Source organism: Ovis canadensis, chromosome 25 (genome assembly GCF_042477335.2).
Source record: "Ovis canadensis isolate MfBH-ARS-UI-01 breed Bighorn chromosome 25, ARS-UI_OviCan_v2, whole genome shotgun sequence".
NCBI classification, from domain to species: Eukaryota; Metazoa; Chordata; class Mammalia; order Artiodactyla; family Bovidae; genus Ovis; species Ovis canadensis.
In genome coordinates, this window is record NC_091269.1 from 42,307,772 (window position 1) to 42,319,938 (window position 12,167).

Below are 12,167 nucleotides of genomic sequence, written 5' to 3' on the forward strand. Positions count from 1 at the left end.
AGGAGGCAGTGATCAAGACCATCCTCAAGAAAAAGAAATGCAAAAAGGTAAAATGGTTGTCTGACAAGTACTTACAAGTAGCTGAGAAAAGAAGAGAAGCAAAAGGTGAAGGAGAAAAGGAAAGATATACCCATTTGAATGCAGAGTGTCAAGGAATATCACAGAGAGATAACAAAGCTTTCTTCAGTGATCAATGAAAAGAAACAGAGGAAAACAATAGAATGGGAAAGACTAGAGATCTTTTCAAGAAAATTAGAGATACCAAGGGAACATTTCATGCAAAGATGGGCTCAATAAAGGACAGAAGTGGTATGGACCTAACAGAAGCAGAAGATATTAAGAAGAGGTGGCAAGAATACACAGGAGAACTATACAAAAAAGATCATCTTCAGGACCCAGATAACCACGATGGTGTGATCACTCACCTAGAGCCAGACATCCTGGAATGTGAAGTCAAGTGGGGCTTAGGAAGCATCACTACAAACAAAGCTAGTAGAGGTGATGGAATTCCAGTTGAGCTACTTCAAATCCTAAAAGATGATGCTGTGGAAGTGCTGCACTCAATATACCAACAAATTTGGAAAACTCAGTGGTGGCCACAGGACTGGAAAATGTCAGTTTTCATTCCAATCCCAAAGAATGGCAATGCCAAACAATGTTCAAACGACCACACAACTGCACACATCTCACACTCTAGCAAAGTAATGCTCAAAATTCTTCAAGCCAGGCTTCAACAGTACATGAACCGTGAACTTCCAAATGTTTAAGCTGGATTTAGAAAAGGCAGAGGAACCAGAGATCAAATTGCCAACATCCACTGGATCATCAAAAAAGCAAGAGAGTTCCAGAAAAACATCTGCTTCTGCTTTATTGACTATGCCAAAGCTTTTGACTGTGTGGATCACAACAAAATGTGGAAAATTCTTAACGAGACGGGAATACCAGACCACCTGACTTGCCTCCTGAGAAATCTGTATGCAGGTCAAGAAGCATCAGTTAGAACCAGACATGGAACAATAGACTGGTTCCAAATTGGGAAGTCAAGGCTGTATATTGTCACCCTGCTTATTTAACTTATATGCAGAGTATATCAGGTGAAATGCCAGGCTGGATGAAGCACAAGCTGGAATCAAGACTGCCAGGAGAAATATCAATAACCTCAGATACACATATGACACCACTCTTATGGCAGAAAGTGAAGAGCTAAAGAGCCTCTTGATGAAAGTGAAAGAGGAGAGTGAGAAATTTGGCTTAAAACTCAACATTCAGAAAACGAAGATCATGGCAACTGGTCCCATCACTTCATTTCAAATAGATGGGGAAACAGTAGAAACAGTGACAGACTTTATTTTTTGGGGACTCCCAAATCACTGCAGATGGTGACTGCAGTCATGAAATTAAAAAGACACTTGCTCCTTGGAAGAAAAGCTATGACCAACCTAGACAGCCTATTAAAAAGCAGAGACATTACTTTGGCGACAAAGTCCATCTAGTCAAGGCTGTGATTTTTCCAGTGGTCATGTATGGATGTGAGAGTAGGACTATAAAGAAAGCTGAGCACCAAAGAATTGATGCTTTTGAACTGTGGTGTTGGGGAAGACTCTTGAGAGTCCCTTGGGCAGCAAGGAGATCCAACCAGTCTCTCCTAAAGGAAATCAGTCCTGATTATTTATTGGAAGGACTGATGCTGAAGCCAAAGCTCCATTACTTTGGCCACCTGGTGCAAAGAACTGACTCACTGGAAAAGACCCTGATGCTGGGAAAGATTGAAGGCATGTGGAGACGGGGATGACAGAGGATGAGATGGTTGGATGGCATCACCAACTCAATGGACTTGAGTTTGAGTACACTCCGGGAGTTGGTGATGGACAGGGAAGCCTGGTGTGCTACAGTCCATGGGGTCACAAATAGTTGGACATGACTGAGCGACTGAACTGAACTGAAGTAACTCCCAAAAGAACTTCTTTTTCAAATCCCCACTCCCCCAGTTACCCCTCTGTCATAGCATCTTGATACTTCCTTGTTTGACTTTCTGTTGTCTACACTTGTTCATGGCTGCTTCTGTCTCTACTTTGAGGACATTTCCAGGCATCTCTCCTCTGCCCTGTTCCCACAAAGCCCTGATCTTTATTATACCAAGTGTAGCTGAGATGGGAACTGGTAGGATTAAAGTATTGCATCCTTTCTTCACAGGGTAAATGTATATAGTTTACCTCATGAATATTTAAAATTCAAAATAAAGAAGCTTCCATTGTGAAATGAATTTCAGTGTGGGTGGGGACACGTTTGGGGGAAAGTATGTCTTTTAGTTCCCCAGTATTATGTCATGTTAAATACCTATTCTGCCTTGCAAGCTGTCCTCCCGTGTTGGTCACAGAGACCAGAGAGCTCCTATTTAAAAGAAAATGGTGGGACTTCCCTGGTGAAACAGGGATAAAAATCCACCTGCCAATGCAGAGGACATGCGTCCAATCCTTGGTCTGGGAGGGAGGATGCCACAGAGGAATCCACAACTGCTGAAGCCCCTGAGCCTGGAGCCTGTGCTCCGAAACAAGAGAAGCTGCCACCACGAGAAGCCCATGCACCACAACCAGAGAGTAGCCCCTGAGGGCTGCAACTAGAGAAAGCCCACGCACAGCAACAGAGACCCAGCCCGACCACAAGTAAATAAATAAAATAGACTATAAACGAAAGAAAACGGCATTTCAGAGAATAGCAACCATGGCTATTCAACATGCCTGAAAAATTGTAGTGTTCTTGAAGGTTGCTGTTTTTGTTTCTACATAATAAATCATGTGAAATAAACTTTGCAGTCTTTATACCAGTCACTTTGGTTCACAGGAAAAAATGTATGAGAGTTTCTAAAAATATTTCTATTTACTAACTGATAAGTTCATAAAAGAAAATCATGTTACTTATTTTGTGAAACAGCACAGCTGCAGAAGCCAGGGTAGCATGGCCACAGAGAGGAACCTCATTCTGTGGTGTAAACCACCTTAATCCAAAGCAGGAACCTTCAGAGGAGAAAAACCAAAGAGAGACCAGATCATTTCCATACAAGGGGGTTGAAAGTTTTCATTTTCTTATTCTTTTCTAAACACTGCATTAGCGTAATTAATCACTGAAAGGTGTTGTGAAAAGGAGGAGCAAAGTCTAGGCAAGACCTCTGCTACTGCTGCTGCTGCTAAGTTGCTTCAGTCGTGTCCGACTCTGTGTGACCCCAGAGACGGCAATGCACCAGGCTCCCTCGTCCCTGGGATTCTCCAGGCAAGAACACTGGAGTGGGTTGCCATCGCCTTCTCCAATGCATGTAAGTGAAAAGTGAAAGTGAAGTGGCTCAGTCATGTTTGACTCTTCGCGACCCCATGGACTGCAGCCTACCAGGCTCCTCTGTCCATGGGATTTTCCAGGCAAGAGTACTGGAGTTGGTTGCCATTGCCTTCTCCGAGGCAAGACCTCTAGGGCTCTGCAATGCTAGATCTGGATCTGAAACATTCAAATTCATCAGCATCTGCTCCCTTAGATGAAAATCAAATTAGAAGCTCCCCCACCTTCCTTATCTGCATGCAAATAATAAATGGACATTTTTCTTAAATATTATTCCCCCACCGGAAGAACTGTTTCTGGTACCATTCAGGAATTGTTTTAAAAGAAAAGAAAAAAGTATATTTACTCTGTGTAAAGTTGTCATTTGGGTGTAGCTTTTGGATAAAAGCTGTTTCAGAGAGGTTCATCTCCTTTGCAATTTTTTGATGCAAGTCTTCATCCAGTTTCTAAATTAGAAGCAAAAGGTTAGTGAGATTCCAGAAACACAAATCAGACTTCCTTGAACAGCAACTACCACTAGTAGGAAAAAAAGTTTATTAATATTAAAAGTTATATACTTAAAATTTTTTTTAATGTAAAAAAGAATTTTAAAAAGTCATATGCTTTTAAAGTAAATAATCACCAATAAATTTGAGGTACTTTTATAAAGATTGTTTTTCAGAAATCCATGCATGTAACACCATGTGAAGAGCTGTGGAAGCTAGAACAGATTCTGAAAAACCTACCGGCCTGGGCTATCCTTTGTCAGATTATTATCTAGTCTATCAGAGAGACTGTGCTGTCTTCTAAAAACAATTGCTACAAACAGAAATTCCACAATCTGTCATTCCTGTTGGATGAAGAGATGTTAGGTGCCCACTCTGAGCAGACTGGACCATCCTGACCTCATTTATGCATGTTACACTCCCTTTAATGAGTCAGGCTCAAGTCAGAGATCACCTCCTCCAGGAAGCCTTCCAGACTGCTCTGTCTCCTTCCCAGTACTTACACCACCTGAAATTACCTACTATGCCCCTTTACTGGCTGTACCCCCAACCTCTGACTCAGAGTTCTATGAGAGCACCACTGTGCTACTTTGCTTTGTCCTGGTTTAGAGCAGTGCTTGTATTCATCCTGGTATAATAGGAGCTCAATAAATATTTGCTGAGAGAATTCAGTATTCATTTAATTTGCATTTTAAAAACACTCAACATAGATATTTTTATCCACTTACAGATTTAAAAAATTAAACGCAAAAAGTTTGTGTAATATCCTAACATATAGACATGTATATACACATACATACATTCCTCTTAACTCAAGGAAAAAAATGGGTCAAAGCATAGATTTTCTTTTCGAGAATGAAAATCAATTTTTTTAATCAACAAGATGCTCACTACTTGGATTCTGAATTCTAAAGAAATCTCAAGATATTAACTATATTCCAATAAAAATTAATTATAAAAAGAGAAATCTCAAGATAAATGCATCTTTGCCTTTGCCAAACTTATTAATCTTGAGCTTCTGGAACTCAGAAATAAGAATTGAAACTTTATTCTAATAAGTTCAGAATTCACTTATCTGAGTTACGTCAAGTTAAACATCCTTGTCTTTTAGTTGATTCAAACTCTTTTTCCATGTACTCATATAACATTACAAAGATGTTTACTTATTAAAGTTTATGTATTGAGAAAAGGCACATAAGACACAAAACAGCAGCTATGAAAAATTAGTCATAACTTCTTAACTATCAGCTGATGTAAAAATCCTCACAGGAGACTTACTAAGCTTTTCTTAAACGAGCACTGTATTCAAAACCTGTAGAAACTCTGTAGCCCTACAGAAAGAGAAATCACTTAAGAAATTGATACTTATTTTCTGAAAACCTAAACAGAACACAATGAGTTTTTGTTTGTTTTTTACTTACTGTTTTTCTTTCAAAAGATTTAATCCAATAATGCATATAAAGCACTCATCAGAGTGCCCAACACATAGTTAAGTACTTGAAAAATGTTACCTTTTTATTTTGAGTGGCTCAAAGTCAGTGCTTTAACTTGACATACTGCACTACCTCCACAAAACAAAGAAACTATTATTATCTCTTCAACATGCTACAGGCAGAAAAACCAATTTCTATCAGATAAAATGGACTCCTGCAACATTTCTGAGAAAAAGGAGCCATCAATCAATTATCCATGCTGTGCTGAGCCAGCAACATCAGCACCACTTTCAAGGGAATTTGTCAGAAACGCAGAGTCTCAAGTCCCACCCCAGACCTTCTGAATCAGAATCTCCATCTTAATCAGAAACCAGATTATCTGTGGACTGGGGACCCCTGATGTATAAGAACTGGCCCTGGGTTCAAGAGCCTTAGCCTGTCAGCTGAGGAGTCAAGACAGATACAGAAAGCAGCAGTAGGCCACACCAAAGAGTATGTAATTGAGACATATGGATTTTAACATTAAGTTCTCTAGGACTTTGAAGGTGAAGACTTGAGGCAGACCTAGCAAAAGGTCAGATTTGGGTGAGCTGGACAGGACAAACTGGGCAAAAGGTTTGAATTAGAGATGCTTCTTGGGCAAGTCACTTGACTTCACTTTGCTCTCCTCCCGTTATATCTTTGATTCTCTAGGATTCTGCAAGTTGAGAATTAGGATGGTAGGAATGAAGTGGAATGAGCACAAGTCACACCTGTGGACACCTGTGGACACCTGTGGGGCTAGGGAGTGAGAAGTCTTACCTGAGTAGAAGAGATTGAGTGCTGCTGGGGCCAAAAAGACAATGTTCAGAAGTGAGCTCAAGTTGCTTTCCCATGGTTTGTAGAATGTTCTCCATGGAAACTGGCCTACCTGCCCATGCATATAACACCTTAATGAAACTGGGAGCCATTTAATTTCCTAGGGCTGAGTGCAATCATCAGCTTCAAAGGTGACTGAAGGGCTGATAAAGAGAAACATGGATTTGCCTCCTTGACTGCAGGAACCTGAGTGCTTGCCAGTCCTTCCTCTATCTGATTTGGCCAAATTCCTATCCTTGTCCTTCCTTTCTTTGCCTATTGCTTCCCTTGACCTTTAGGACCAGAGTTTCTAAAAGTACTAAAGAGTCACACTTTAGCCAAGATCACCATCTTTCGGTAGTACATTCCTTTGCAAATGGGCTCTTTTGCACATCAGTTAAAACACACACTTCACTGACCATCAGCTCTCTTTAATCCTCTCTGGTTTGGTATATTTCACCAGTTACAATTTGAATTTCTGTCCCAGGACACTGAAAATACATCTGCTATTTGCCGGAGGTGCCAGAGACAATAAAAAGTTTGATAGTCGCAGCCTTCAGTATGCACCACGGGTGGCTGAATTCCTACACTGGAACCAAAGAGCAAAATAATGGTGAATCACGAGGAGATTAACATTGCTTCAACTTGGAGAGCTTTAGGGGAAAAAAAAAGAATGAGACTACATTCATTAACAATACTGAAGTTTGGTTCCAATACAGAAATGTTGTATTGGAACCAAAAATGTAAAATGTTTCCATTTTACACAAGCTTATTTTCAAATGTAACACACAATTGTTACAAACTGAACCAATAACTGTTAATTCTCTTGCTCTAATATCCATTTCTCTTTGCCAATCTCACAAGAGTCAAGTTTCCAGCAGTAAAAAGAGAGCCATGTTTGTTTTTCTGAGTTGCAATGTACTGTATTGGGACACTGATGTTCTACCAACCATATGGCTCGCAAAAGATTAATAATCAGAAAATCACAGTAAAGTTTTAAAATACTCCCACCTTGTGGCAGTTTAGAAATATGACAGCCTAAACAGGACAGTCTTGCTCAGTCTTGTTCATTTGTCCCTCTGCTTTCTTTGTAGCAAAGGAAAAGCACTTGGATGCAGAAAGTTCTAAATCATTCAGGAAGAAACAGGAGATTCCTTCTGAGACACTGGGTTTCCGATTGCAAAGTTATGTGCACACAGTGCAGCACTCAAGCTGCAAGTCACCTTCAGTTGTTCCTAAATACTTTGGCCACCTGATGTGAAGAGCCGACTTGTTGGAAAAGACCCTGACGCTGGGAAAGACTGAGGGCGGAGGAAAAGGAGATGACAGAGGATGAGATGGTTAGACAGCATCATCGACTCAATGGAGATGAGTTTGAGCAAACTCCGGGAGAGACTGAAGGACAGAGAAGCCTGGCAAGCTGCAGTTCATGGGGACGGAGAGTCCGACATGACTTAGTGACTGAACAACAATGGATCTTATATGCCTTGTCTCTCCAGCTCCATCACAGAACCTAAAGCACATACTTGCATTGCATGCCCTGCCCATCCCACCCCATCAATGAAAACAAAAGATCCATAATCGTTGGCCAAGACTTCCCCAAAGGCGCAGTGGATAAGAATTCACCTGCCAGTGGAGGGAACACAGGTTCGATCTCTAGTCCAGGAAGATTCTACACGCCATGAAGCAAGTAAGCCATAGCTACTGAAGCACTTGCACCTAGGGCCTGTGCTCTGCAACAAGAGAAGCCGCCTCAGTGAGAAGCCCAGGTACCGCAACTAGAGAGTAGCCAGCCCCAGCTCGCTACAACTAGAGAAAGTCTGCTCACAGCAATAAAGACCCCGTACAGCTGAAAATAAACTAAGAAATAAATAAATAAATGACTGTTGGCTTCTTCTACTAGAACTCCTAGAAGAAGAGTTTGCATAATACAATTGATTATACTATTTCCACTTTCACTCAACAGATATTTAGTGTCTCCCATGTGCCAGGCCCTGGATGTTGGAACAAGTCAGAAGAGATTAAGATCTCATAGAATGTCCAGAAGTGAGGAAGACAGGCATTGAGTGAATTATAAGACTGATGCATGTTACCAACCGGGAAGGGTCACTGTGGGAGAATATCTAGTAGTGAATATTCCAACAGTGAGTGCGTGTGCATGCTCAGTCATGTCTCACTCTTTGTGACCCCATGGACTGTAGCCTGCCAGGTTCTTCTGACCACAGAATTTTCCAGGCAAGAATACTAGAGTGGGTTGCCATTTCCTCCTCCAGAAGATATTCCTGACCCAGGGATTGAACCCGTGTCTCTTGCATCTTCTGCACTGGCAGGCAGATTCTTTACCACTGTGCCACCTGGGAAGCGCCAGTAGTGAATATAGTGGGTTAAAAGCATGGACCCTGTAGTCAGGCAGACCTGGGGTGGGATTCTGGTCAGCCACTTAGATAAATTGCTTAACCTTTCTCTGCCTCTGTCTTCTCATCTGTAAAATGGGGATTAATAATAAAACCTACTCATAAAGTGGTTGTGAGGGTGAAATGAAATAACATATAAAAACCAATTAGCACAGTATGTGTCTGGCTGAACTTGCCTGAAATCACTGCCCCTAGCTGAGAGTTTTGTTCTGAAGTCAGTGAGGGTACTTGGGAAGCAGAGATTACCACACTAGCATTTCCTCTTCCTTTGCATTGCTCTCTTCCTTCAAATACTTGGCAAAGAAAAACGCTTCGTGTCCTGGAAGAATCTTTTCTGCACGCTGCATCCTTCTTCTGAGCATAAAACTGAGATACAAGGTTGCAACTCTCTAGAAACCCCAGGAGTCTCTGACCCATTGTGGTCACAGAGTGGATAATTCTCTCTAAGAAAGGATGCCAAGTGTGGAAAGGGCCACTGCATGTGAGGTAAAGCATGGATTGAACTCAGGATTGCTATACACAATTTTTCATTTAAATACATAACTTACCAAGCTGTAAAAGTGGCTTTTGGTTATACCTAACTTTACGCAGGAAAACCAGAAAAGCAAGTAGTTTAGGAACTAAAACTAAGCATTCCTACTTAAAAGTGTGAAGCCAATCCTCCTTGCTGTCACTGGAAATGATTATCAGCGTTTAAAAGAATAAAAATGCACATCTATGAGCATCACATTTGATCCTAGCAGTGTCCTGCTCATGGTAGACAGCCAGGAAGTGCCAGGTGAAGTGGAATAAATGTATACACTGGGCCTTGAAGTTGTTTTTATGGATAATTTAAACAGGAAAACTCCAAAATAAACCTCTCTTTAGAGAAGGTATCTTTTGAAACAATGGTTCTCAACTGGGGGCAACTTTTCATTGTCATGGCTGGGGGAGTAGGGGAAGACTACTGTCATTTAGTGGGTCAAAGCCCAGGACCTGCCAAACATTTTATAACAGACATGACACCTCACACAATAAAGAACGTCCCAGTCCAAAATGTTAATTACACATTTGAGAAGCTCTGCCCTAAAAGCACACATACATATATATACATACATACACACACACACACACACACACACACAAAATCTTAAGGTTTTGTTAGAATATGAGGGAGAAAAATATGAGCTCCTTACTTTTGTTGGTATGTTATTTTTACTAACTAGTAAATCAGGTTTACAGGAAAATAAACCACCTTTTATCACTACCACAGCCTGATGACCTATTCGAATAGCTGATCAATAATTCCTATAGCTTTTAACACAGCTGTCATTGTATTTCATTTTTGTTTCTATACATTTTCTATGCCTAAGTGGCAACTCACTCCAGTATTCTTGCCTGTAGAATCCCATGGACAAAGGAGTCTGGCAGGCTACAGTCCATGGGGTCGCAAGAGTCAGACATGACTTAGCGACTAAACCACCACACATAGTCGTTACTATAAAATGGTTAGGCATCTGAGAACAGCCATCAGCTTTTTAAAGTTTTAAATATTTTTTTTCAAATATCTGTTTCATATTACTTATATTTAGCCCTTAATCTGTTTTTGCTTTCACCTAATACACAATGTTCCTCATGTGGAGATTTAAAAAATTGACTTGTCTAGCGTTTCCCTGGTGGCTCAGACAGTAAAGAATCTGCCTTCAATGCAGGAGACCTGGGTTTGATCCCTGGATTCGAAGATACCCTGGAGAAGGGAATGACCACCCACTTCTGTATTCTTGCCTAGAGAATTTCATGGACAGAGAAGCCTGGAGAGCTCTAGTTCATGGGGTTGCAAAGAGTCGGACATGACTGCGCCACTAACAGCTTCATTTCACTTTCATAGTGTTCCTTAAGTGAAGATTTGAAAAATAAGCTTATCTAGAAGGGCCATGACAAAACACTTGAGAATATTGTAGAAGTTCTGGGAATGTTGTTACCCAGAAAGTTTTCCTTTTCTTCCAGCAGTCTCTTATCAAGTATTTTTAAAGTTCAAAGTACAACTATCTAGTATTTAGTCTGTCTACCAAGTTTTTCATAGTATCATCTCAGTCAAATTTAAATAATTTTAAACAAAACAAAATGAAAAAGAATATTCCTTTGAAACTCTGAACTTAAAATCTGAAGTATTTTCTCACCCATAAAAATGCAAGTTGCTCCATGCTCTGGTCCCCAGAGGACCTGGTACCTGGTCTTTCAGCTTCTGTGGTGACTATGGGAAAATGATCAGGTTTCTGCGTCTATTTCCCCTGCTAGACTCTGAGCACCTCAAGGACAGGCAAACTTATTGGTACCTCCCGTCCCTACCCCAGAGCCTGGCCCACAGCAGGTGTCAACAAACATTTGTAGAATACATAATGACAGGCTAAATGCCTACTGAGTTGTGGTCAGCATTATAAGGCTTAGTCCTTATCTGTCTCTGATATTTCCTGAGTTCACTTGTGTTCTTTCTAGGTGCTTCAAGTGCCCACTGTCTCTAGCTGTGGGTAAAAAAATTCAAAGGGTGGAACAACAGTTTCTCTTTTCATTTTATTTTAATGTTTATTGATTATGCACTAGAGAAAGTGCTAAGTTAACCTTCAGGAAAGGAGATCCTCAAGTCTACAGAATAGAAAACTAGCAAACCAGTCTTTAAATACCTATTCAGTTGTCCTGGACCAACCATCAAACCAGCCTCATCTCACAGGTCTAAGACACAGAAATGAACTGAGAGACTCTAGAGAGCATCCCTGATCACAGACTTCCTTTTCTTCATTTCATACTAAAGCATATTGCTTTGAACTATGCTAATTTTTTTGTTTAAATTTGTATTTCCTAGTTTTTCCAAATATATAAATAACATGCAAAATATATTTTAATAGAGAGTGAAAGAGAGAGATCCTAAGTCTGGAGTTTAGTGAATATACTAGAGGTGAGAAGGAATACATTGAGGAATAATATTAATTCCTGGTAAAAAATGGAGTACATAAATCACTTAAACCTTTTTTCAAAACTCTTCTAGAATATTATGTGGGAATATGGGATAAATACACTAAGGCTTTTTTTTTTTTTACACTAAGACTTTTGACAAGTAGATTTAGTCAATTCCACAAGCCCTTGATATGAAGCTGTGTGTGTCATATTGCTTCTAAAGAAAGTTCAGGATTTAGAATCTGGCTATTAGCTATTCTCTCACTATTACTCCCAAGTTCTTATGTTACTTGATAGTCTATTAATGTTATTACTTTCTGCACTGTGTCGTTGGAAAATGCCAGCCACAGGGTTGCATAATGAATGCATTGTTAAGGTAAGATGGGGACTTTGATCACCATATTGCTGCTTTATTTGAGGGAGAAAATAAAATATACAAGGACTCGATTAACAACATTCACCGGTCTCAGTAAAACCGCAGCTATTCTCCATGTTGATTTACACTAGAATCCCCTGGAGAGCTTTAAAAACCAGTGCTGCTTGGGCCTCACCCCCCAGAGATTTGTTGTGATTGGTCGGGCATAGGAATTTTTAAACCACCTCGGGTGATTTTAATCTGCAACCAGCTTGATGTTTACTGCCCTTGAAGGCCCCAGCTTAATAAGACTTACTCAAGATCATCAACTGTTTACTGTGTAGTTGACATAATTCTCAGATACTCTACTCTTGTACTAACTGTT

The 12,167-nt window shown here is 40.4% G+C and overlaps 1 protein-coding gene across 19 annotated transcripts in view; it reads right to left on the reverse strand.

Annotated features, from left to right (window-relative positions):
- PBLD (phenazine biosynthesis like protein domain containing) overlaps positions 1-12,167 on the reverse strand; it is a 35,387-nt gene that overhangs the window by 9,825 nt on the left and 13,395 nt on the right. For 9 of the 19 annotated variants that reach the window (XM_069571863.1, XM_069571857.1, XM_069571853.1 and 6 more), the window contains 2 exons: positions 3,674-3,773; positions 2,916-3,014 (listed from right to left, as the gene is read on the reverse strand). In XM_069571863.1, coding sequence (XP_069427964.1) covers positions 2,916-3,014; positions 3,674-3,773 — 199 coding nt within the window. Of the gene's footprint in view, positions 1-2,915; positions 3,015-3,673; positions 3,774-6,501; positions 6,672-12,167 lie in introns of all 19 variants that reach the window. The other 10 variants (XM_069571869.1, XM_069571873.1, XM_069571870.1 and 7 more) reach the window with 2 other exon arrangements.